The sequence below is a fragment of the Crocuta crocuta genome, unplaced genomic scaffold (genome assembly GCF_008692635.1).
Source record: "Crocuta crocuta isolate KB4526 unplaced genomic scaffold, BGI_CrCroc_1.0 scaffold36, whole genome shotgun sequence".
Lineage (NCBI taxonomy): Eukaryota > Metazoa > Chordata > Mammalia > Carnivora > Hyaenidae > Crocuta > Crocuta crocuta.
In genome coordinates, this window is record NW_027532203.1 from 15110357 (window position 1) to 15135323 (window position 24967).

The following is a 24967-nucleotide window of genomic DNA, read 5'->3' on the forward strand; positions in this document are numbered from 1 at the left end:
AATTTTGACTAAGGATGATAAATCAGGCCCCATTATCGAAAATATAACTGGGGCTTTAAAACATATATAGAGCAAGATGTATGAATATGCCACAACTTATTTATTCATTTTCCAGATGATGGGCATTTCAGTTATTTCCGATTTGGGACTCTTATTAATAGAGCTGCTATGAACGTGCTTGACATGTCCTTAGTGGGCATGTGCATTCATTGCTGTCAGGTACCTAGGACATTTGGTACCTGCATTGGGTCATTTTTAATGTTCTTACTCTTCCAGACAGATAACTTATTTTGAGTAATAATTAAATGAAATGAATAATAATAATAAGATAGCCAGTGATTTCTCTTTTTTTTTCAACTTTCAATTTCAAAATAATTACACATATACAGAGGTGCCATGCACCCTCATCTGAGTTTCTCCCCGTGGTTATCTCTTACATAATTATAGCCACAATATTAGGAAAATTGACAGTGGTGCAACATGTGTACGCAGTTCTGTGTCCCTTTATCACACGTGTAGGTCCATCTAACTCACCACCACAATCAAGATACGGAGATATTCCTCATGTTACCCCTTTGTAGACACACCCACCCCTCTCACCCCTGTCATTCTCAGCCTCTGGCAACCACTAATCTCTTGTCCGCCTTTTTCATTTCACCATTTCAAGAATGTTACATGCACGGAATCACACAATATGTGAGCTTTTGAGATTGGCTTTTTTTTAATTTAACATAGTCTCTTTGTAAGGTCCATCCAGGTTGCTGCATGTATCAGTAGTTTGTCCTTTGTTTCCTTGTATGAATGTACTTAGGTTTGTGTAAGCCATTCACTACTGAAGGACATTTTGGTTGTTTCTACTTTTTAGCTATTATAAATGAATCTCATATTAACATTTGTATACAGAGTTTTGTGTGACCACGAATTTTCATTTCTCCTGGATCGTTGTCCTGTGCTATTGCTGGATCTTACAATTTTTTTGTAATGTTTATTTATTTTGGGGGGAGGGGGAGGCAGAGAGACAGACACAGAATCTGAATCAGGCTCCAGACTCTGAGCTGTCAGCACAGAGACTGATGCAGGGCTTGAACTCATGGACAGTAAGATCATGACCTGAGCTGAAATTGGATGCTTCACTGCTTCACCGACTGAGCCACCCAGGCAGCCCACTGGGTCTTTATATGTATGTTTAGTTTTTAAACTGCCAAAGTGTTTTCCAGAGTGGCTGTTCCATTTTATATTTGCACCAGTAATATATAAAAGACAAGTTTTTCCATATTCTTGCCAAGATTTTTATACTGTCACTATAGAACAGAGGTATGCAGTGATATCTCATCGTGGTCTTAATTGGCATTTCCCTAATGACTGATTATGTTGAATAACTTTTTATGTGCTTATTTGCTATCTGTGTATCCTCTTTGGTAAAATGTCTCTTCATGTCTTATGCCCATTTTCTAACTGGATTACCTATTAAATTTTTAGAGTTCTTCATATATTCTACATATGAGTCCTTTGTGTAGGATATGTGCTTTGGAAATATTTTTCTTCCTAGTTTGTAGTTTGTTTTTCATCCTCTTAACAGGGTCTTTCACAAAGAGAGAGTTTTTAAATTTGATGATATCTTGTCTATCAATATTTCTTTTTTAAAAAATTTAATGTTTATTTTGAGAGAGAGAGAGTGAGAGATAGAACACAAGCAGGGGAAAGACAGAGAGAGAGGGAAACACAGAAGCTGAAGCAGGCTCCAGGCTCTGAGCTGTCAGCACCAAAGCCCGATGCGGGGCCTGAACCCATGAACCATGAGATCATGACCTGAGCCGGAGTAGGATGTTCAGCTGACTGAGCCACCAAGGCGCCCCTATCAATATTTCTTTTATGAATCATACTTTTGATGTATCATGAACTTTGTTTTTAAGTGTCCTATATTTATATACAATTAGTGATTGGATCCCAGATTAAGGTAGGCATTTTTTGGTTTCGTTTTGGAGTGTTTTTATGAAGTGAATACCCTAGGATATGTTGTCAGAACACTTGAGGATAGTCTTGCCTCTGTTAATTACTGATAGAGGTGACAGAATGAAGTACCAAAGATCTCAGACTCCAGGGCCAGACTGCCAGATCTTCAGTCCCAGCTCCACCGTGTATGAAACGTATGCACTTACCTAGGTTGCTTAACTGCTCAGTGCTTCTGTTTTATCTGTAAACTGGGGATAATAATAATAATAATGAAATTGCAATAATGTTAATTGCAACATTGGTTGTTATGAAGATAGAAGAGTTCACACATGTCAAGTGCTTAGAACAGTGCCTGGTAAATAATAAGCACTCAGTAACTGTTAACAGTTACCCCTGTTGTAATAATATTACAACTACCAACTATGTGGTTTGGGAAAACCCTAAGGTTTCCTGGGTTTCAATTGCTTTAACTCTAAAATGGGGATAATATTTGCTGCTCCATCTAAGTTATAAGACACATGTGAGGATAAAATAATATTTTACTGTGAGGGGCACCTGGGTGGCTCAGTTAAGTGTCCAACTTCTGCTGAGGTCATGATCTCACAGTTCGTGGTTTTCAGCTCTGCATTGGGCTCTGTGCTGACAGCTCAGAGCCTGGATCCTGCTTCAGATTCTGTGTCTCCCTTTCTCTCTGCCCCTCTCCTGCTCATGCTTGCGCGCGCTCTCTCTCTCTCTCTTTCTCTTTCAAGAATAAATAAGACATGGGGCGCCTGGGTGGCTTAGTCGGTTAAGCGTCCGACTTTCGCTTAGGTCATGATCTCGCGGTTCGTGGGTTCGAGCCCCGCGTCGGGCTCTATGCTGACTGCCAGCTCAGAGCCTGGAGCCTGTTTCAGTCTGTGACTCCCTCTCTCTCTGACCCTCCCCTGCTCATGCTGTCTCTCTCTCGCTCTCCTAGAAATAAATAAAACATTAAAAAAAAAAATTAAAAAAAAAAAAGAATAAATAAGACATTAAAGAAATTTAAAAAGTTTCAGTCTGGCTTTCTGTATTTAAAAAAAATAAGATTTTACTGTGAAAGTACTATATAAAGAACTCATAAAAAGTTTTTCTCTTGGGGTGCCTGGGTGGCTTAGTCACTTGAGCGTCTGACTTAGGCTCAGGTCATGATCTTACAGTTTGTGAGTTTGAGCCCTGTGTCGGGCTCTGTGCTGACAGCTAGCTCAGAGCCTGGAGTCTGCTTCAGATTCTGTGTCTCCCTCTCTCTGACCCTCCCCTGCTCACGCTGTCTCTCTCTCTTTCTTAGAAATAAATTTTTTTTTAAATTTTTCTCTTATCGATTATTATTATCATTAATATAAATATGCTATCTATCTGTAGATTAAAGTGACCATCCCTGAATCAAGTGTTCTCAAAGTTAAGAGAATAGGTGAATCATTAGGATGTGGGGAGGAAATATTTGATGTTTTTTGTTTAAATCTATCTGTCCTTCATTTTTACTTTTGCATATATTTAATAACTTATCTGATATAGTAACATAGTAATAGTTGCATATGATTTATAAGTAATAATCCTACCTGTTTGTAGGTACATAGAATTTTTTTACTGAAGGAATACATAATCAAAGTTTGAAGACCTATTGACTTAAAGAAATACTTGATATGGGCATCTTCATACAGTATGTTAATAGGCTTTCTTGACAGCATGCATCCTCAAGTGCCTTACATTTTTGTACTCTGATTTTGTATTAGGGAAGGGAATTACCTTAAGGAAATGATCAGAGGTAAGCAGAAAGAGCTACATTTAAGAATATTCATTACAGGAGTGCCTGAGTGGCTCAGTACGTTGAGTGTCTGACTTAATTTCTGCTCAGGTCATGATCTCACAGTTCATGAGATTGAGCCCTGCATTGGGATTTGCACTGACAGTGCGGGACCTGCTTGGGATTCTCTCTCTCTGTGTCTCTCCACCCCTCCCCAGTTTGCACTCTCTAAACAAACAAACAAACAAACATAAAAAAAGAATATTCATTGCAACATCATAGTAGAAGTCAGAAGTAACCTATATGTTCATCAAGGCAATGTTTAAATAAACTGATATATTTATAGGCTCCAGCCTCTATTCCACAGCTAAGTAAACTATAATAAAGTTTTGAGGTTAGGAATTACTTTTAAGAAGATTTCATGAAGAAACATTCCCAGTATAATGTTAGGTGAAAAATTAAAATATAAGGAGATACCAATATAGGTATGTAGATATGCAGAATAACCCTAATTGTAGTAAAGGACACATATACAAGACTGGGAAGAAATGTGTTACTATGCTAAAAGCAGTTGTCTTTGAGTAGTGGGATTAAGCATATTTTTAGTGTCTTCACACTTTTCTATATTTTCCAGTTTTTCTGTGTGTGTTAGTTGTATACTTAGAAAGACGTTTTCCTTTTGAGGAAAAAAAAATACCATAAGCCATACTTGTTATTCTTAGGCTTCAGATTTTCATTAATTGAATAACTTTCCTGGGGTGTAAGTCATAAGATTGGGAAGGACTTTAGTTAGTTGTCATGGCCAATTCTGATAGAATCTCATGGATGAATTTCAGACAGATTAATTCATTTTTCAATATTAAAGTGTTTTGGGTTTTTTTTGGACAATGTTAACAATTTAAGCTTCTGTAATCTTTTTCAGATTTCCGCAGGATGTAGGTAACTGCTAGTTATCACTATTTTGTTAATAAGCATGACTATATATCAATTTAACCAACAATTATTTATTGGACACTGGGGAGGTAGTATGGGGCATATATTCCTGAAATCTATTCTTGAGTCTCAGCCCTCACAGAGATTCCCCTTTAGTGAGGGAAATAGGACTAGTCCTGATCAAATGTTGAATGATACTCAGCAGTATTTGATAAATGTCAATTTCTGTGGTATTGACCACTCTTGTAATTTTAAATATTATCCTTTCTTTCAGCCTTAGCAACTAAAATTCTTCAAAGTTCTTTGTTGAGCCCATTCTCAAAATTTAGCTTCTTGGTGCTAAATTTGATGAAACCAGGAAGACTTGATGTTTATGAACATTGCCTTGAATCAGAGGTTCTCAAACTTGGCTATATGCCAGAAGTTTCTGAGGAGTTCTGAAAAAATAGAGGTGCCCGGGTCCTACCCCCAGATATTCTGATTTAACTAGTCTTGGAGTAGCAGAGAGAAGAAACGGAGAGTAGGACTTTAAAGATATCCCTATGTAATTCTAAAGTGTAGATAGTATTGAGTATCACAGCACTTAAATTAAAAATGGGCTCAATGAAGAACTTTTGAGGAAACTGGAATTACCAAGACTGAAAGAAAGGATGAAGACTAAACACTTACTGAAAAGAGCATTTCTTCTGGAATGGTGACATAAGCCTGGGTATGAAAAAGCAGCATTTGAGCTATTTTCCAAGCTCTGGCAGAACCCCCTTCAGTGACCTGTGTCCCACCAAGAAGCCAGGGGCATTGGGGCAACTTTACCATGAATGCCGACCCTTAGCTCTTTCCCTGGCATGCAGGGTCTCTTCCTACCAAAGCCTTAATCTGTCTGTAATATTGCAGGGATCCATGCCTCTTCTGTTTCCTCTATAGTAGTAATAATAGTTACCATGTATTTAGCTTCTATTATCTACCAGATATTTTCATCCATTTTCTCTGATCCTTACCAGAGCCTTGAAAGCGAGTTGTTTTGCAGATAGAGAAACAGGCTCAGATAGGTCTAGTTTTTGATCTAAAGTCACACAGAAATGTCAGCTCTTGGATTCAAAGCCTACTCAGCCTGACTCCAGTGTTTTGTCTATGACATCCTGGTGCCTGCCTCCCTGTTGCCCATCACATGTCTTTTGGGCTCTGGTGGCCTACATCTAGGTCTTTCACTTTTCTTACTCCAGTGTCTGATTATGCAGATGCGTGCCTAAATAGACCAGTGTCTTATGGAAGGCTGTGTTTTACCTTTTAAAAATTCTCCTTCCACGGGGCACCTGGGTGGCTCAGTTGGTTGAGTGGTTGACTTCGGCTCAGGTCATGATCTCGTGGTTCATGGGTTTGAGCCCTGCATTGGGCTCTGTGCTAATAGCCAGCTCAGAGCCTGGAGCCTGTTTCGGATTCTGTGTCTTCCTCTCTCTCTGGCCCTCCCCTGCTCACGTTGTCTCTTTCTGTCTCTCTTTCAGAAATAAATAAAACATTAAAAAAATTTTTTTTAATTAAAAAAAAATAAAAATTCTCTTTTCAGGGAATGCTGTGAGGAGCTCCGTGTTCAGTTGTTTTGTGTCCATCAGAAGAAGGTGTGTGAGGAACGGAAAGCACAGATAGCTTTTAATGAGGAACTGAAAAGACAGAAACTGATAGAAGAGCAGATGTTCTCAAAGCTCTGGGAGGAAGACCGATTAGCCAAGGAAAAGCGAGAAGCCGAAGAGGCGAGGAGGCAGAAAGAGCTGGTGGAGAACACACGCCTGGGGCTGGATGCCCAGATCACCAGCATCAAGGCGCAAAGGCGGGCTGCGCAGCAACTAAAGGAAGAGGAGGCACGCTTTGTGGTGGGCCTTTTACAGTGTTTGTCACGGGATGATTCACTCAGTGTGTGTAGTGCACGGTTTGCAGGCCCATGACATGCAGTTTGCCCAGTGGCCTGGCTGCTTCACAGGGCAGCAGACCATGATTAGAGCCTGGGATTCCAAGCTCGTTAACAGTGCTGTCCCATTGCATAGGGCAAGTGACTTCACTAGTGTGGCTTGGGTTCTTTATTTAAAAATATGAGGCAGGAACGCCTGGGTAGCTCAGTTGATTAAGTGTCCAACTTCAGCTCAGATCATGATCTCCTAGTTCATGAGTTCGAGCCCTGCCTTAGGCTTGCTGCTGTCAGTGCAGAGCTTGCTTCTGATCCTCTGTCCCTTTCTCTCTGCCCCTTCCCTGCTAGCATACACACACACACTCTCTCAAAAATAACCATTAAAAAATTAAAAATTAAAAAATTTAAAATGAGGCAAAAGCCTTTGTCTTTGTTATGAGGATGAAATGTGATAAAAATGGGCAGTGCCATAGAGGGCTAGTGGCAGTTTGGCAACATTCCCCCATTCTTTGATATGGTTAACCGATAGTTCCCATGTCCTATGTAAAGCACTATACAATAGCTACAGAGGCTCCTTCCACCCCAGCCACCAAAGTCAGTAATCTCAAAAGGTCACTGCCCCTACTGTATAGAAATTAGAGAGGCGCCTGGGTGGTTCAGTCAGTTGAGTGTCAGACTTCGCCTCAGGTCATGATCTCATGGTCCATGAGTTCAAGCCCCACATGGGGCTCTGTGCTGACAGCTCAGAGCCTGGAGCCTGGTTTGGATTCTGAATCTCCCTCTCTGTCTGCCCCTCTCATGCTCATGCTCTGTCTCTGTCTCTCTCAAAAAGAAAAAAAAAAAAAGAGAGAGAGGTGTCACTGAAAATATATGAAAACATTAAAAAAGTAGCAATTTTATATGTATATAGAACTTCTAGCAACTGATACTTTAATACCACCAAATTTAGGAAGAAGGTATATTTTCCTGGGAAATCCCAAGTACTGAGATTTGGAACCATAAGAAATGTTAAAGGTAAGCTTTTTCAGAGCCCCTAAAAACCTTTCCTGGGTTTGAGACTGTTTTCTTTTGGAGAGTTTAATGGAAGATATCTAAATATTTTAGCTTCTCTAAGAAAATTGAAACTGTGTTCTAAGATATCAACAAATTAGGAATAGAAGGAGGTATCTCAACATATGACAATATATGACAAGCCCATAGCTAACATCACACTCAATGGTGAAAGCTTTGAAGCTTTTTCTATAAAATCAGGAAAAAAACAAGGGTACCCACATCACCACTCCTGTGCAACATAGTACTGGAAGTCCTTAACAGAGCACTTCAGAATTGGGAAGGAAGCAATAAAATGGTCTCTGTTGCAGATGATAAAGTTTTATATAGAAAAAATTCTAAAGACTTTACCCCAAAGCTGTTAGGTCTAATCAATAAATTCAGTAAAGTCTCAGGATAAAAAATAAACATGCAAAAATAAGTTGCACTTGAAAAAACAAAACAGGAAATTAGTATTGGTATAATACCTTCATTTAAAGTTATTATTTATTTAAACATAGTAAAACCTTTGGCTTTCACCAGTTTCTACATGCACTCTTTGGGGGAAGGGGTATGGTTCTATGAAATTTTATCACATGTATAGATTTTTGTAAATACTACCCAAATCAGGATACAGAACTGTTCCACCAGTCAAAGAAACTTTTTTTTAAGTTTTATTCATTTATTTTGAGAGAGAGTACATGTGCAAGTTGGGGGAGGAGCAGAGAGATACTGGGGGAGGGGCAAAGAGGGAGAGAGAGAATCATAAGCAGTTTGCTTACTGTCAGCACAGAGCCCAATGCGGGGCTCCAGCTCACAAACCTCAAGATCATGACCTGAGCCAAAATCAAGAGTTGGATGCTTAACCGACTGAGCCACCCAAGTGCCCCTCAGAGAAACTCCTTTAAAGTTACTCCTTTATAGTCATAACCTCTCTTGACCCTAACTCCTGGCAGCCACTGATATATTCTTTATCTTTATCATTTTGTAATTTTGAGAATGTTATATAAATTCCACCCCTTTTAATGTTTAAATGAACATTTTCAAATGCACAGAAGTCAAGAGTACAATGAACCCTCATCTACCCATCTCCCTGTTTCAGCAGCTTTGTAATTTGGTCACATTGGTTTCTTCTACCTCCCCCAACCCCACTCTGTTTTTATGTTTTAAAACATAAATCCCAGGCAGGTCATTTTCCCCTTAAATATGTATCAAGTGTGCATTTCAACAAAGGGCATTGTCATACCTAAAAAAATTAACTGTGATTCCTTTTTATGATCTATAATCAGCATCTGATTTCCATCATGGTCTAAATTATTTGATATTTAGATCAGAATCTCTTTAGAAAGAGTAATTGTTTCTTATTCAAACCAGGGTGCATTTGAGATGGAAAAGCAATAAATGCATCACATCTGCACAATAGGTGCACCATCAGAACCACCCCAGTGAAACCAAGACGTGGTAAATTGTTTTAGATCTCTTAGTCTTGAACAGTTTTCTCCTGTCCCATCCCATTTCCCCCATATCTTAGAGTCTGGATTTGGCTAATTGCTTCCTCCTCGTGTAATCAGGCTTACTGTTTAAAAAAAAAAAAAAAAAAGTGTGTCCCACTATTGCATTGGCTTTCATGTTTGATAGCCATTGCTTTTCCTTAGGTGCTGCAGCTCATTTTCACATTTTCGTTTGACCCTCACAGTTTGGGGCTATCTGTTCATGGCATTACCGGGAAAGTCTAGCCTATAACTCTCTCTCACAAACCAGGGATCATGGCGATCATGGCTGTTTTGAGTCTCGGTTAAATCACATTGGGAATTGCACACTATCGTATGGCCACGTCATCTCTTGTTCTAGCTGAGCGAGTACTTATCTATCCCTCTAGGACCGCTCAGCTGCCTCTGGCAGAAGGGCTGATGCTTCAGTTTTTACCACACCTAGACGTTCTACCAAACCCGTGATGCCCAACAGCCTTGGTGCCCAGTTAAAACTGCTTGAATTGGCCAGGCAATTAAGCCCAGAGGGTTAGAAAGATAAGAAAATAAGAGGAATGGGGAGAATACTTTTAAAGGACAAAATGCATACAGTTTAATTTATATATATTAAGCTGATGTGCACGTTTCTATTTTTGAGCTCCTATTGCTGTTTAATAATAGATCCATATCTAGATGTTGCAGGTATACAAAGAAAAGTCTAGAAAGCCAATACACTGAAATGTTGAGTGTGGTAGTGGGGGAGGGGTACAAGGTTAAAAGTGATTTCTCTATATTTTTCTGCATTTTAAACCCTATAACTGTTTATTATTTTATAATCACATACAACACAAAGCCTTATTGCTGACTCAGAGATGAAAAGGCAAGTTTTCTATCTTACAGTTCTTCTAAATTCCAAGAAACCCTTGATTTTCATCTCTTAAGTGAAATGCGTGCAAGTATTTGTTTTGTCCAACTGTACCAATACATTGTCTTCATTATTGTTTTACCTTAGGAAAATGACAAAGCACAGGTGAAACTTGAGAATGAACAGGATAAGCTAAAGAAATGGAAGACAAAACAGGAACTTAGGGCTGCTCTGCAAAAAGCCCTCCTAGAGAAGACAGAGCATATTCAGCAGGAATGCAGAGAAGAGCAGGACTTGAACATGAAGCTCCTGCAGAGGGCCCTTCAAGACTTACAGGATGAAGCTGATAAAAAGAAGCAAAAAAAGGTAAGATATTTATTCAGTTATTTATTCATTATTCACTGGATGAGATTCCTTGCTGAGCTTTCAGTCTTACAGAAGCCAGCCACAGGTAGAATGAAGCATAACCATGCTACTCTTTTTTTTTTAATGTTTATTTATTTATGAGAGAGACAGACAGAGTGTGAGTGGGGAAGGGGTAGAGAGAGAGGAGACACAGAATCTGAAGCGGGCTCCAGGCTCTGAGCTGTCAGCACAGAGCCCGACTCGGAGCTCGAACTCCTGAACTGTGAGATCATGACCTGAGCTGAAGTCAGATGCTCAACCGACTGAAGTACCCATGCACCAACCATGCTACTTTTAAGTGTGGTCCATAAACTTAACAGCATCAGCATCATCTGAGAGGTTGTTAGAAAGAGAAATTGATAGGCTCCAGAATTAGAATCTCCAAATTGAAATCTTGGCAGGGGCAAGAAATCTGTTTTAACAAGCCCCCGCCAGGGGATTCTGATGCTCACTGAATTTAGAGAACTCCTATAACGTGGTGCTGGCAGGATGAGAGTGAAGGAAATGAATGACGTGCTGGGAAGCTGGGGAGGACATCACTGAGAAAGTGGCATTCAAGGGACCTCAAAAGATATGTAGAGTTTGGTTGGGCAGAGAGCAGAGAAAAGCATTCCAGTATGTATTCAGCTGTCTGTTTCTTTGAAATTTGTATTGAACCCTCGAGGTGTTGTACTTTTCCTATAGGTACTATTTTTTGTTCCTTTAAAAAAATTTTAATTTTAGTTTTAGGTTCAGAGCAAAATTGAGCAGAAGATGCAGAAATTTCCCATGTACTCTCTTCTCCCACATAGGTACAGCCTCCCATATCATTATCACTCAACCAGAAGAGTATGTTTGTTATCATCAATGAACCTATATTGACCTATCATTGTCCCCCAAAGTCCGTAGTTTACATTAAGGTTTACTCTTTGTGTTGTATGTTCTGCGGGTGTGAACAAATGAGGACATGTATTTACCACAAAAGTATCATGCAGAGTAATTTCACTAGCCTTCAAATCCTCTGTGCTTCCCCTGTTCATTCCTCTCCTGACTGCAAACCCTTGGAAACTACTGATCTTTGTACTGCCTCCACAGTTTTGCCTTTTCCAGAATGTCATAAGGTTGGAATCACATAGTACATTGCCTTTTTAGATTTGCTTATTTCACCATGTAATAGGCATTTAAGTTTCCTCCATATCTTTTCATGGCTCAATAGCTCATTTCCTTTTAGCTCTGAATAACATTCCATTGTGTGGACGTACCACAGTTTTTCCAGCCACCTGCTGAAGATATCCTTGGTTTCCAAGTTTTACTGATTGTGACTAAAGCTGCTGTTGTACATGCTTGTTTGCAGGTTTTTGTATGGCTGTAAGTTTTCAACTCATTTGGGTAAACCAAGGAGCATAGTTACTGGGTCATATGGTAGAAGTATGTTTAGTTTTGTAAGAAACTGCCAAATTGTCTTCCAAAGTGGCTGTACCATTTTGCATGTCCACGTTGTTCAGGGTCAACTATACACGCTAGAGGTCTGGCTCAGGGCGGAGCTGCAAGTATGAGCTCCACTGCTAGTTGAGCGGATCTCAGTGAGCTCCAGTGGGTTAGTAGGGGTGCACCTTGCAGAGGAATGCGGGGTGTCCACTGAGCTTAGAATCACTGTGACTTGGACTTGGGCTTCTGTGTCTAATAGAGCCAGGAATGTGTGATGTGGACCCAGTGGACCACCAGAGTTGTAAGTGGGTGATTGTGCAGGTGGGATGAGCTCTGAGTAGCTGCCAAGTCTGTAGTGTAATTCTCTGGAAGACTGCCGAGCCTGCAGGCCAGGGGAGTTGTTTGGGAGAGAGAGGGCCTTGGGACTCTCAGAAGGCCTCTGAGCCATTAGGATGGGTCTCTGTAGTGAGGCAGTCACTTGTTTTAAAGACAGGAGCTTACTTCACAGTTGTCGCAATATAAGATCACTGGGGATCCCCAGTTGGTAGAGCTGCCAGTACAAGGCCCCCTGCTATTTGAAATGTCCTAGACGTTGTTTCCTAATAGCTTTGGCATGAGAGCTCCAGGACCAGGAGGCAGGAAGGGGGTTGCAGGGCCTGGCACCTGAAGGCTGGCCTTGGGACTCTGTGCTGCCTTGGTACTGTAAAATCTGATAGTCTGGATAAGCGTCTCTTTCACAATGTGGCTATCAAGTCTGCTCCTTCCAGTGACTCCTGAATAGTATGGGAGGTCCCTATAAAGTGGAGGAGCATGGCCTTGTACTTTTGGAGGAGGCCTCCTTATAAAAAGAATACTCTGGATTTGGGGGTAATTGGGGCCTCTTCATGATTGGAGATGAAATCTGGGTGATCTGGGTTGCTGTGTTTAGAGAAGTGATAGACCTGTTGGATCATACCAGTCTTACCAAGGAGTCATGCCTCATCTAGGGTGTTCCACTGGCTTTGAGCCTTTGTGGTAATAAGTACAATAGAAGGGTGAGGTCAGCTCCATGCCATAAAAATCCAAGCAAGCAAAGAAAGGGATTCTTCCTTGATCTTTAGAGCTGGTGCCTTTGGGTTTGGACTCTCTCATCATTGGAATTCTTGATTATGGTGTTTCCTTTTTTTCCACGTGGAAGCCTAGATGGACCCTGCAGTTGGGTATTTCCCTTCTCCCAGGTCGGTTAAGCTGGGATCAAACCCCAGCAGATTAGGCTCTGGTGAAATAATTTCTCCTGGAGCAAACCTCAGAATAGAATGCTCTGGTGAATTTCAAAATGATTCCTTTTCTCCTCCCTCTGCGAGAAACATGGGAGGCTTTTTCTCTGATTTTCACTATGAGAACCTGGTAGAGCTTTGGGTGGTGAAACTCAGGAAAGTGTGGTCTCCCGCACTCCTCAATGATGGGCCCCCTTAGTGTTCTTAGGTGTCCGCACTGAGCCTCCAGCAGTGCATCAGTTACAGGTTTTCCTACCCCAGCACTGGTTCCCACAGAAGTGGCTGCTCAGGGGTTTCTGCTGTGGTCAGTTGTGATTCTCTGTATTTACCTTTCTCTCCAATTGGGGGGCAGTGGTTTGCCCTGTGACCTTGCTTCTCTTATGGATCTAAGGTTAGTTCTTGATTTTTTAAGTTTGTTAGCTTTTTCCTTGATGTTAGGACAACAGAATGGCAACTGCTAAGCTCCTTACATGCCAGACTGAATACCAGAAGTCTGCTACTATTTTTTAAATTATACTTTTTTATTTGGGGATAATTTTAGATTCACATGCAGTTGAAAGAAATAATGCAGAGAGATGCCACATACCCTTTATTCAGTGTCTCTCAATGATGCCTTGCAAAACTATAGTCTAGTATCACAGCCAGGATAGTGACACTGAACTGTCAGGATATGGAGCATCCCCATCACCACAAGGGGTCCTTGTGTTTCCCTTTTATCTGTTCTCCATTTCCCTAATGTTGTCATTTCAAGGGTGTTATGTAAATGGAATCATATAGTATGTAACCTTTTGGGATTGACATTTTCTTTCAGCTTAACTTTGGAGATTCATCCAGGTTGTTGCAAGTATCAGTGGTGTGTTTATTTTTTATTGTTGAGGAGTATTTGTGCTATGATTACACCGCAGTCTGTTTTTACCCTTTACCTGTTAAAGGTCATCTGGGTTGTTTCCAGCTCATGGCTATTATGAGTAAAGCTGCTATAATCATTCAGGTACAGGTTTTTGTGTGAGCACAAATTTTTGTTTCTCTGGGAAAAATGCCCTGAAGGGCAGTTGAGCCCGATGCTGGGCTCAAACTCATGAACTTCAAAATCATGACCTGAGCTGAAATCAGCTGTTTACCTGACTGAGCCACCCAGGCGCCCCAGCATGTTTAGTTTTTGTTTTTTTTTTAATGTTTGTTTTTCTTCCATAGCAGATTATGTTTTTTAATAGTTTATTGTCAAGTTGGTTTTCATATAACACCCAGTGCTCATCCGCACAAGTGCCCTCCTCCCTGCCCCTCACTCCCCTTCCCCTCCTGCCGACACCATCTGCCCTGTTTGTTCTCTGCATTCAAGAGTCTCTCATGATTTGCCTCCCTCCCTCTCCCCAACTATTTTTCCCCTTCTTCTCACCCATGGTCCTCCGTTAAGTTGTTCCTAATCCTCCTATACGTGCAAACATATGATATTTGTCCTTCTCTGCCTGACTCATTTCGCTCAGCATAACACCCTCAAGTTCCATCCATGTTGCTACACATGGCCAGATTTCATGGTTTCTCATTGCCATGTAGTATTCCATTGTATAGATAAACCACATCCTCTTGATCCATTCATCAGTTGATGGCCACTTAGGCTCTTTCCATGTTTTGGCTATTGTTGAGAGTGCTGCTATGAACATTGGGGTATATGTGCTCCTCTGCATCAGCTCTCCTATATCCCTTGGGTAAATTTCTTTAGTTTTTTAAGAAACTGTCAAACTGTTTTTCAGAGTAGCTTTACCATCCCACAAATATTGTGCATTCCTACCAACAGTGAATGAATGATTCAGTTTCTCTATATCGTCACCAACATTTGGTGGTGCTATTGTTTTTTTACTTTAGCTATACTGTAGTATAGTAATATATACTACATAATAAATTAGATATACTACATCTAATAAATTAGATATATAGTGATATCTCATTGCTTTTATATTTCCATAATAACTGTGATGTCAATCAACTTTTCACGTGCTCATTTGCCATCTGTATATCCTCTTCAGTGATGAGTTTTCTCATATTTCTTGCCCCTTTTCTAATTGGATTATTTGATTGATTGATTGATTGATTTTGCTCTTGAATTTTTGTTCTCCATTCGATCTCCATAGATCATTTTATTCTGTTTTTTAACACCTTCATTAAGGTAATTAATATACAATTTACCCATATAAAACATACATTTCAGTGGTTTTTGGTATATTCACAGATATGTACAACCGTTCCCACAGGCAATTTTAGAATTTTTTATTATCTCACTATTCCCTCTTCCCCACTCTGTACCCCCATTCCTAAGCAACTACTAATATATTTTCTGTCTCTATAGATTTGTTATTCTGGACTTTAATATGAGTAGAATTACATATTCTGTGACCTTTTGACTGGCATCTTCCATTTAGCATGTTTCAAGGTTTATTCATGTTGTAACATGTATGAGTACTTAATCCTTTTATGTGGCTGAATAGTACTCCATTGTATGGATATACCACATTTCGTTTATCCATTTGTCAGTCTATGGACATTTGATTTGTTTGCAGTTTTGGGCTATTATGAATAATGCTACTGTGAGTATTCTTATGTAAATTTTTGTTTGGACATAGGTTTTTTGGGGGGTTTTTGTTGTTTTTCTCTTGGGTTATATACCTAGGAGTAGAATTAATGAGTCCTAGGGTAACTTTATGTTTAAGTTTTTGAGTACTTGCCAAATTGTTTTCCAAAGTGGGCTTTATCATTTTACATTCTCACTAGCAGTGTAGGAAGGTTTTGATTTCTCCACATGCTTGTTAACACTTGTTATTATCTGTCTTTTTTTTCAGTTTTAACCATCTAGTGTGTCTGAAGTGATCTGGTATTGTGGCTTTGAGTTGCATTTCTCTAATGACCAATGATGTTCAGCCTCTTTTTCTGTGCTTATTGACCATTTGTATATCTTCCTGGAGAAATCTGTTTGAATCCATTTGAAATTTCAAGAAAACAATTCCAGTCATTTCCCCAATTTTTAATTGGCTTATTTGTCTTTATTATTGAGTTTTAATTGTTCTTTATATGTTCTAGATACAGGTCCCTCACACATAAATTATATATATATATATTTTATTCTGTGGGTTGTCGTTTCACTTTCTTGATGGTAACCCTTGAAGTCCATCTATATTTTGTTTTGTTGCTTGTGCCTTTGGTGTCCTATCTAAAAATCTGTTCCTACCCCAAGGTCAAGAAGACGGAGGTTCTATGTTTTCTTTTTAAGAGTTTTATAGGTTTAGCTCTCAAAATGGCCTTTGATCCATTTTGAGTTAAATTTTGTATATGGTGTGAGGCAGAGGTCCGACTTTATTCCTTTGCATGTAGATATACAATTGTTCTAGCACCATTTGTTGAAGAGACTATTCTTCCCCTATTGAACTGTCTTGGTACACTTGTCAAAATCAATTGACAATGAATGTGAGGGTTTATCTCTGAACTCTAAGTTCTATTCCTAATCTATGTGTCCATCCTTATGCCAATATCACACATCTGTTTGTCTTGATCACTGTAGCTTTTGTGGTAGGTTTGAGATCAGTAAATGTGAATCTTCCAACTTTGTTCTTTTTCAAATTGTTTTGGTTTTTCTGGGTCTCTTGCATGTCCGTAGGAATTTAGAATCAGCTTGTTGATTTCTGAGTAGAATCTATTTGGGATTTTGATAGGGATTATTTTGAATCTGTAGACCAAATGTGAACAGTTTCCATTTTAACAATATTGCCTTCTGATCCATGAATGTAGGATATCTTTCCACTTATTATTTTGGTGTCTTAGTTTTCAGAGTATAAGTATTGTACTTCTTTTGTTAAATTTATTCCCAAGTATGAGAGGATGAATGCAAGCCATTCTGAGGGTACAGTTCATACCTTGCTAGTCCTCCCTCAGATTTATGATATTCTCAAAAGAGATCAAACCAGAGACTGGATGACACAGCACAAATATAATACCATGAACAACAGAGAAGCTGACTAAAAATGCTAGCATTAGAAAGCCCAGTTCGCAGCCTTAGCTGCACATTAAAATCACTTTGGGAACTTGAAGGCTGTTCATTAGACAGGAATCTGTCAGGGTAAGATTCAGTTCTTGGTACTTTTTAAAGCTCCCAGATGATTCCAAAGCATAGCTCAGACTGAGAATGTCTGCTACAAAGCATCAAGTGACTCAGCTTTTAGTCAGAGACCATGCCATCATAGTAGTAATGGCTTACTTTGTTTATCAGCTTACAGTTTCATAATCTACCTAAATGAAAAGCTGTATAATTGAAAATTATCTGGGAACTGCTTTGAAAAAGACTTTGGGAATGTGTTTGAAGTAACTTATTTAAAAGTGTATTTTAGGGGCTCCTGGGTGGCTTAGTCGGTTAAGCGTCCAACTTTCGCTTGGGTCATGATCTCACGGTTCGTGGGTTCGAGCCCCGCATCGGGCTCTGTGCTGACTGCCAGCTCAGAGCCTGGAGCCTGTTTCAGTCTGTGACTCCCTCTCTCTCTGACCCTCCCCTGCTCACGCTGTCTCTCTCTCTCTCTCTCCTAGAAATAAATAAAACATTAAAAAAAAAAAAAAGTGTATTTTAAAGCACCGGTACAAAGAATAGTATAATAAAACTCTAATGTGTCCTTTTACTTCCTTCAATAACCACCACCTACCGGCCATTCTATATTTCATCTGTGCCCCACCCATTCCCTACCACCATCTCTAGATATTTTGAAATGAACCCTCGACATAATATTTCATCTCTAAATGTGTCAGTATGTAGTTCTAAAAGATTGGGATTGTAGTTTTAAAAGATTGTTTTAAAACTTAATCCTCGGGGCACCTGGGTGGCTTAGTCGGTTAAGCGTCCAACTTTCGCTTAGGTCATGATCTCGCGGTTCGTGGGTTCGAGCCCCGCGTCGGGCTCTGTGCTGACTGCTAGCTCAGAGCCTGGAGCCTGTTTCAGAGTCTGTCACTCCCTCTCTCTCTGACCCTCCCCTGCTCACGCTGTCTCTTTCTCTCTCCTAGAAATAAATAAAACATTAAAACAAATAAATAAATAAAATAAAACTTAATCCTCATACCATATCGCACCTACATGTTTAACAATGTGAGGTATTCTCTCTGTTGTGTAGGAAGAGATGGCAAGAGAACAGGAGATATATCGTCAGTATTTGGCACAGCGGCGTGAGGAGGAAAGAGCTCAGGAGAAACAATTGGACAGAATATTAGAGGCAGAGAAGGAAAAGAAGTTGGCTGAGAAGGACAAGGAGCTAAGACTTGAAAAGGAGGCAAGGAGACAACTTGTGAATGAGGTCATGTGTACAAGAAAACTTCAAGTTCAAGAAAAATGTAAGGAAATGAATTAGTATTATAGTTGGGCCTTAATTCAACTTAATGGCAGCCAAAATATTTACTAAGCAGGTATTATATGTAAAATGGTATGAGGGATATAAGAAGGATTAAGACCCCTGGCTTGGAGAACTTACCTAATTTAGTACATGGAATATAAGCATATGAAGAGTTTTATATCCTAGCAGATTCTGAGCAGTCACATAGGAGATATTTCAAGGTTAAAGGAGCAGTATGTCTGTTGGTCTGTGTGCCTGAGTGATTATAAAGGGGAGTGAGGAGGTAGGGCACAGCACACATACATACTCCTCCTCCCTTTTATCTGGCCCTCTTTTCTGTCTGCAGGTGTCTCTGTACCTTCATACCTGTAGACCTTTACTTGGGTAGAATTCCCTCCCTATATGATGCTTTTGATCTTGAGAAATACTGGAGATCCTTCAAGGCCAGCTCAAATGTCTCATTCCACAAATATGTCCCCTTATTCATAATAAATCCTCTTTCTGGGGCTCTCCCTGTGGCTTGCTCAATCTCTGCCTTAGCATACCTCTGTATGCCCTCAGCTCCAAACAGTGCTTGGTCACAAAAGGAAATATCTCTTGAGAGGGTGAACTGCCACCTCCAGGTTTCCATCATTCCATGTCCAGCCCAATGAACCGGAGAAGCAGTAGATGGAGACATTTACCATTGGGTACCATTAGACTCCACACTGGTTGTCTTTGCGGAGAAAGCTCATCTTGGTTCCACTAACTGATTCTCCACTCCAAGAATTATAACAGCTGTTGAAAATTATTAAGCCCATGTTGGGTGGAGTTGTAAGAAAATTAGAAGAAAGCTTATAAGCTAAAAAGATTTCTGTATTTACCCATGATAAATGTTTTAAAAGCTATTGAGGCTACAGGGAAAGTTTGGGGCCATTTTTAAACAAAATCAACCATAATTCTACTACCCAGTAATAGCTACTATTCCCAACTTCGTGTATTTCCTTCCAGTATTTTTACTATGTATATAATTTCCTCTCACAAATTAGGATCATGTTAAATACATTGTTTTAGAGCCAGCCTTTTCCACCTATTTTTCCAGGTCATATTTCTTCAACTACAAAATTTGTAATGCTGCCTAGAAATCTGTTATAAAAATGGATAATTTATTTTACCTAAACACAGTCAATGGACCTTCAGATTGTCTTGAATCTTTTTACTACTACTTTAGCATTGCAGTTTACTGTCTCTGTATGTAGTTCTTTTTGGCTCATATATGATTATTTAAGATAAGTTCCTGTAAATGGACTTTAGGACCAAAGATACATACATTTCAGATGTATATTTCTCAGTTGTATTTATTCTTTTGTGAATGTTTTCTTTGTTGTTTTTTCCCCTTACTGGATGCTTAATTTTTTAAAATTTAATTTGCAAAAACCTTATAAATTATATACTAAGGCTTTTTCCAATATTTTGTCATAAAGTCTCTTATTAACATAAATGACAATAGAACTGTTTGTCCTCAAGAAGAAAAGGGTGAGAAGTGTTCTGACAGTGGCAACCTGGCTTGAAAAGGCTGATCAAAGATTTGCAATGAAAAACGTTAAAAAAAATCTGTGTAGATCACAGCACATTCAAACCTAAATCCTCTTGTTCCCGTGATGGAGAGGATGACTTCTACCTTATTGACCTAAGATGCAGTCAGTGATTGTAGGCTCTGCCTCTCTAAAGGGAGGATGGCATTGATGCCCAGAGGGATGGCAGCAAGTCTTGTCTGAAGAAGGTCGTTTAGCAAAAATTGCTTTTGTCTTTCTCAGTGCAACGAAAGGCAAAAGAACAGGAAGAGCGTGCTATGGAACAGGAACGTATAAATGAAGGTCTTGAAGAACTTAACCGTGAAGAGAAGGAGAATTTTGCAAGGTATGTTTTTGTTTGCTTTATTGTTTACTACCTAAAAAAAAGGCAGATTTTTAACATAGAAAGAGGGCAATGTGACATTATTCATGCATTATTGACATTTTTTAACATCAGTATTACATTTGTCTTAAAAGCTCAAGTCAATTTACAAAATTTCATATAAAAATAAGCACCAACCATCTTGGTAAAATTAAATTGTCTTGCTATTGTATATATTGTGACTATAGACATTAGGTATTAAACTGGACAAACATCTTAAAAAATAAAATACATTAGAAACAATTTTTTAAAAATAGGCCCCAATATCAAATCCTAATGAAATAACAAGAAGACTGTCCTCCCCCATGAAAAAACCCTGAAACACAGTGTGGCTTGATTAGCTGGATTAGCAGAAATGGCAGGAGTTCATGCAAAATGTCCTCAGGAGAATTTTTGCAGCTTCACAGGTGGGAAAACAAATGTTCTAAGTGGTTTAGGAAACACCAGTGCCCTCCTCTGCTAAGTGTCCCTCTGATCACCACAATCAAGCTCTGGTGGCGGAAACAGGCAGAGGCCTCCTTGCAGCATTTCCTGGACCATCGCACTCCCTGCCCACTGATGACCGAGATACCCAACTCAGGCGACCAGTGTGGCGGAGGAAGACTTGGCTCTTCTACTTGCTGGTCACCCTTCCTGTCTCTTGCGCCTCTCCCTGACTTTCACACTCACCTGATGCATAGAAAAAAAGCTCTTTTCATTCTAGAAAGACTATGGTTTATGCAGCTGAGCCTATTGTTAGTTTGGGGGCACTCGCTTTAATATCTGGCCTACCTTACTGACTCCCTGCTACTGCCTCTGCTCTGGAGGTCTTCTCAGTGTTAAAAAAAAGTTTATCATTGGAAATGTGAGGGAGACTTGACAAGTAGCAACTTTCTTCACTGCCCAACCTCTGAATCAACTGAGAGAGAAGAAAAAGAAGTGTGTGTGGAATCACAGCTACCTATTGGTGAATAACAAAATATCCCAAAATTTCTGGCTTAAAGTGAGTTAGGATTATCTCTCATGATTCTCTGGTCAACAAGGCTCAGCTGAGTGGTTCTTGCTTAGGGTCCCTCCCGTGGTTCAAGTCAGATGTTGGCGGGCGCTGCCTTCATGTGAAGGCTCAACTGCCCTGATCTCCTCTGATACCTTCTCATATACTGGGCAGTGTATGCTGACTGTAGTTAGGGAACTCATCGGTACTACCACCCAGAGCACTTTCATGTGGCCTGTCCATGTGCTTGGGCTTCTCCCAGTATGGTGGTTGGTTCTGACAGGGAGAGTTCGGATAGTGAGCATTCCAGTGGGCAGGAGGGGAAGCTGCCAGGCCAGGTAAGGGCTACGCCTAGGACTGACATAGCATCACTTTTGTCCTATTCTACTGGTCATAAAAATAGTCCCTGGGCCTATCCAGATTCAAAGGTTGGAGACATAAGCCCCACCTGTTGATAAGGGGAATAGAGGTTCACATTTCAGGAGAGCAGATGGAGGGGAGATATTACTGTGGCCATCAGAAAATGGGATCTGCTACAGAGGCATATGCATCTTTATTTTATGATAAAAGCTTTATTTCTGATAAAAGCTGATAATAAAAATGTGGCTTATAGATTGTAAAATGGCATGACCACTATGGAAAACAGTATGAAGTCTCCTCAAAAAATTGAAAATAGAAATACCTTGTGATCCAACAATCTCACTTGTGGGTATATATCCAAAATAATTGAAAGCAGGACCTTGCAGAGCTACTTGCACAGCCATGTTTATAGCAGCACTGTTCACAATAGCCAGGAGGTGGGAATAACCCTAAGGTCCATTAACAGACGAATGGATAAACCAGATGTGATACATATATACACTGGAATATTATTCAGCCTTAAAATGGGAGAAAATCCTGTCAGATGCCACGGCATGGTTGAGAACCTTGAGGACACTATGCTAAGTGAAATAAGCTAGTCACCAAAAGACAAATACTATGATTTCCTTTATATGAGATATTTAGAGTATCCAAACTCTTAGACACAGCAAACAGAATGGTGGTTGCCAGAGGCTGAGGGGAGGGGGAAAGAAAGAGCTATTATTTAATGGGTGTAGAGTTTCAGATGAAAACATCCCAGAGATCTGATTCACAACAATGTGAATGTACTTAACACGTCTGAACTATTACACTTAAAAATTGTTAAATGGTCAATTTTACATTCACACTATAAAATTTAAAATGTAGTTTATATGTTTAAAATGTGGCTTTTATATGGAGGAAATTGTCTAGTTAATACTGATCAGATTGAGGCACCTTTATGTACCCAGCCACCACCAGTGCCAGACCAGTGCAGGTCTCCAGCAGGTGCATGGCCCTTTGACAGACAGGGTGGAAAACAGGCAGGCTAGCTGTTCCAGTGTTACTATTAGGAAAGTCACTTCTTGGGGTGCCTGGGTGGCTCAGTCAATTAAGTGTCCAACTCTTTTTTTTTGTTTTTTGTTTTTTTTTAAATTTATTTCTAGTAGAGAGAGAGAGAGAGAGAGACATCATGAGCAGGGAGGGTCAGAGAGAGAGGGAGTCACAGACTGAAACAGGCTCCAGGCTCTGACCTGGCAGTCAGCACAGAGCCCGACGCGGGGCTCGAACCCACGAACCGCGAGATCATGACCTAAGCGAAAGTCGGACGCTTAACCGACTAAGCCACCCAGACGCCCCTTAAACGTCCAACTCTTGATTTCGGCTCAAGTCATAATCTCATAGTTCGTGAGATGGAGTCCAGGTGTTGGGTTCCATGCTGACGGTGTGGAGCCTCCTTGGGATTCTCTCTCCTCTCTCTCTCTCTCTCTCTCTCTGCCTCTGTCTATTTCTCTTTCTCTCTCTCAAAATAAATAAACAAACATTAAAAAAGAAAAGTCACTTCTTCCTTGGGGAAGAGTGGAAGAAGGGATGGAGAGTGGCCAGGGACTCACTCCAGATAGCAGGAAATATTCTGAGTGGGCCAAATCAATATTCTGTTTAGCTTAATTATTATTGTGTAATAAACACATTATTGAATTTTCCATCTATTTTCTTCCCCTCTCACCCTGATTTTAATTGGAATTTTAATTTGACTTCAAAAATTCTATTTTAATTGTAATGCCCTAAATGAATCCAAATGCTTACCTTTGTTAATTCTGTAATTTGACATTTCTAATATCTTAGACGCTCCAGTTTGGCCCGGGAATACAGGAAGCAACTTGAGATGCAGATGTCGTACCAGCAGCAGGCCCGGGAAGCAGAGAAGGAAGAGGAGCGCAGAGAGTTTGAAGCAGGAGTGGCAGCAAACAAGATTTGCCAGGACAAGATCTGGGAGATCCTGTCAGTCCATCCCGTGCTGTCCCGAAACACCCATCCCATGCGGAGGGCCTGCCCGGATCAGCTCCCACCGTAGTCTCACAAATGTTAATATATTTTTGCTCAGTCTTTTAATGTTTTTCACTACAGTATTTCAACTCACAAATAAACTTTCCTTTATTTCTCTGAGTCTGCATAATTCCACACAATGCTATTCCTTCAAATTAAACTTCATGCCTTTTTTTTTTTTAGGCTTTATAGACTTACAGGTCTGAATGATCTATTTCATATCACACGGTTACTTTCCTGACTTATCCCCACCCCTCCATTTCTCGTTCATTTATTAATAGCTATGCTTTCTTTCCCCCATTTCCTCTTGCCTCTTTTCTCTTTTGTCTTATATACATAACTCACCATATTAACAGGGCGGAGCTGGGCCTAAGAGCCACTTTCATTAGCCCAGTTATTTAGATATTACACAAATATTTACCTTCCATATGCCAGGCACTATTCTGGATCCCAGACTTTAGCAAGAACGGAACAAACCCCTTGCTTTTGTGGAGCTTACGTCCTGGTGGAAGAAATGAGGCGGTGTGTTAAGTGTTATAAAGCAGGAAATGTCAAGAGTGCTCAAAGATCAGTTTGAGTAGTTGATACTTGAATGAACCAACCATATGGTTATCTGAAGGAAAACATCCCAGGCAGAGGAAAGAGCCAGTGCAAGGGCCCAGGGGCAGAAGTCTGCTTAGTGCATTTGAGACCTAACATTTGTGCTAGAATGGAGTGAGTGAGGAGAGAGTGGTAAGTGGTAGAAGACTAATCAGAAAGGCAGTGAGGGCCGGGTGATGTAAGGCCTTGGAACCATGGTAAAGACTGGCTTTTACTTGGAAAAGCAGTTAATAGGGTTTTCAGCAGAAGAGTACACAAGATGTAAGAGGGTTGCTGGTTGCTGTGTTGAGAAGAGACGTTAGGCAAAATAGACAAGAACAGACTCAGTTAAGGAGTGATCACAATAACCCAGCACGGTAGCCAGCCTCCAGGATGACCCCTAATGATCCTCTCCCCTGTATTTCTGCCCGTGTAGTCTCCTTCCACCCTGAACCATGGCTACCCTGTGTGACAAATAGGGTACTTGGACCCTCTTGCAGACACAGTATTATAGGGTCTTCTAGAGAGTCTCCTTCAAAGGGAGAGGAAGGAAGTTTTGGGATGGCTGAGTAAGGAGCTCTGGAAAACCTCTCTCAAAATGACAATGATAGAATGGAAACCATCGTCAAAAACAGCATTTCAGGACTGGAAATTGACCAAAGGCATACAACAGATTGAGAAGCATTTATCCAAGCGAACCTACTGAGCCCTGGTAAGAATGGTGGGCGTCCATGGCATTTTGGCCTTGAGCCACTGCCATAACCC

The 24967-nt window shown here is 40.2% G+C and overlaps 1 protein-coding gene across 1 annotated transcript in view; it reads left to right on the top strand.

Moving 5' to 3' along the window:
* The window catches only part of CFAP53 (cilia and flagella associated protein 53), a 34940-nt gene extending 11197 nt beyond the window's left edge, over positions 1–23743 (top strand). Inside the window, exons 4-8 of the mRNA XM_077777779.1 lie at positions 6207–6510; positions 10053–10271; positions 18115–18331; positions 20127–20229; positions 23423–23743. Of these exons, the coding sequence (XP_077633905.1) occupies positions 6207–6510; positions 10053–10271; positions 18115–18331; positions 20127–20229; positions 23423–23651 (1072 nt within the window). The 3' untranslated portion in view covers positions 23652–23743. The remainder of the gene's footprint in view (positions 1–6206; positions 6511–10052; positions 10272–18114; positions 18332–20126; positions 20230–23422) is intronic.
* The last annotated feature ends 1224 nt before the right edge of the window (positions 23744–24967 follow it).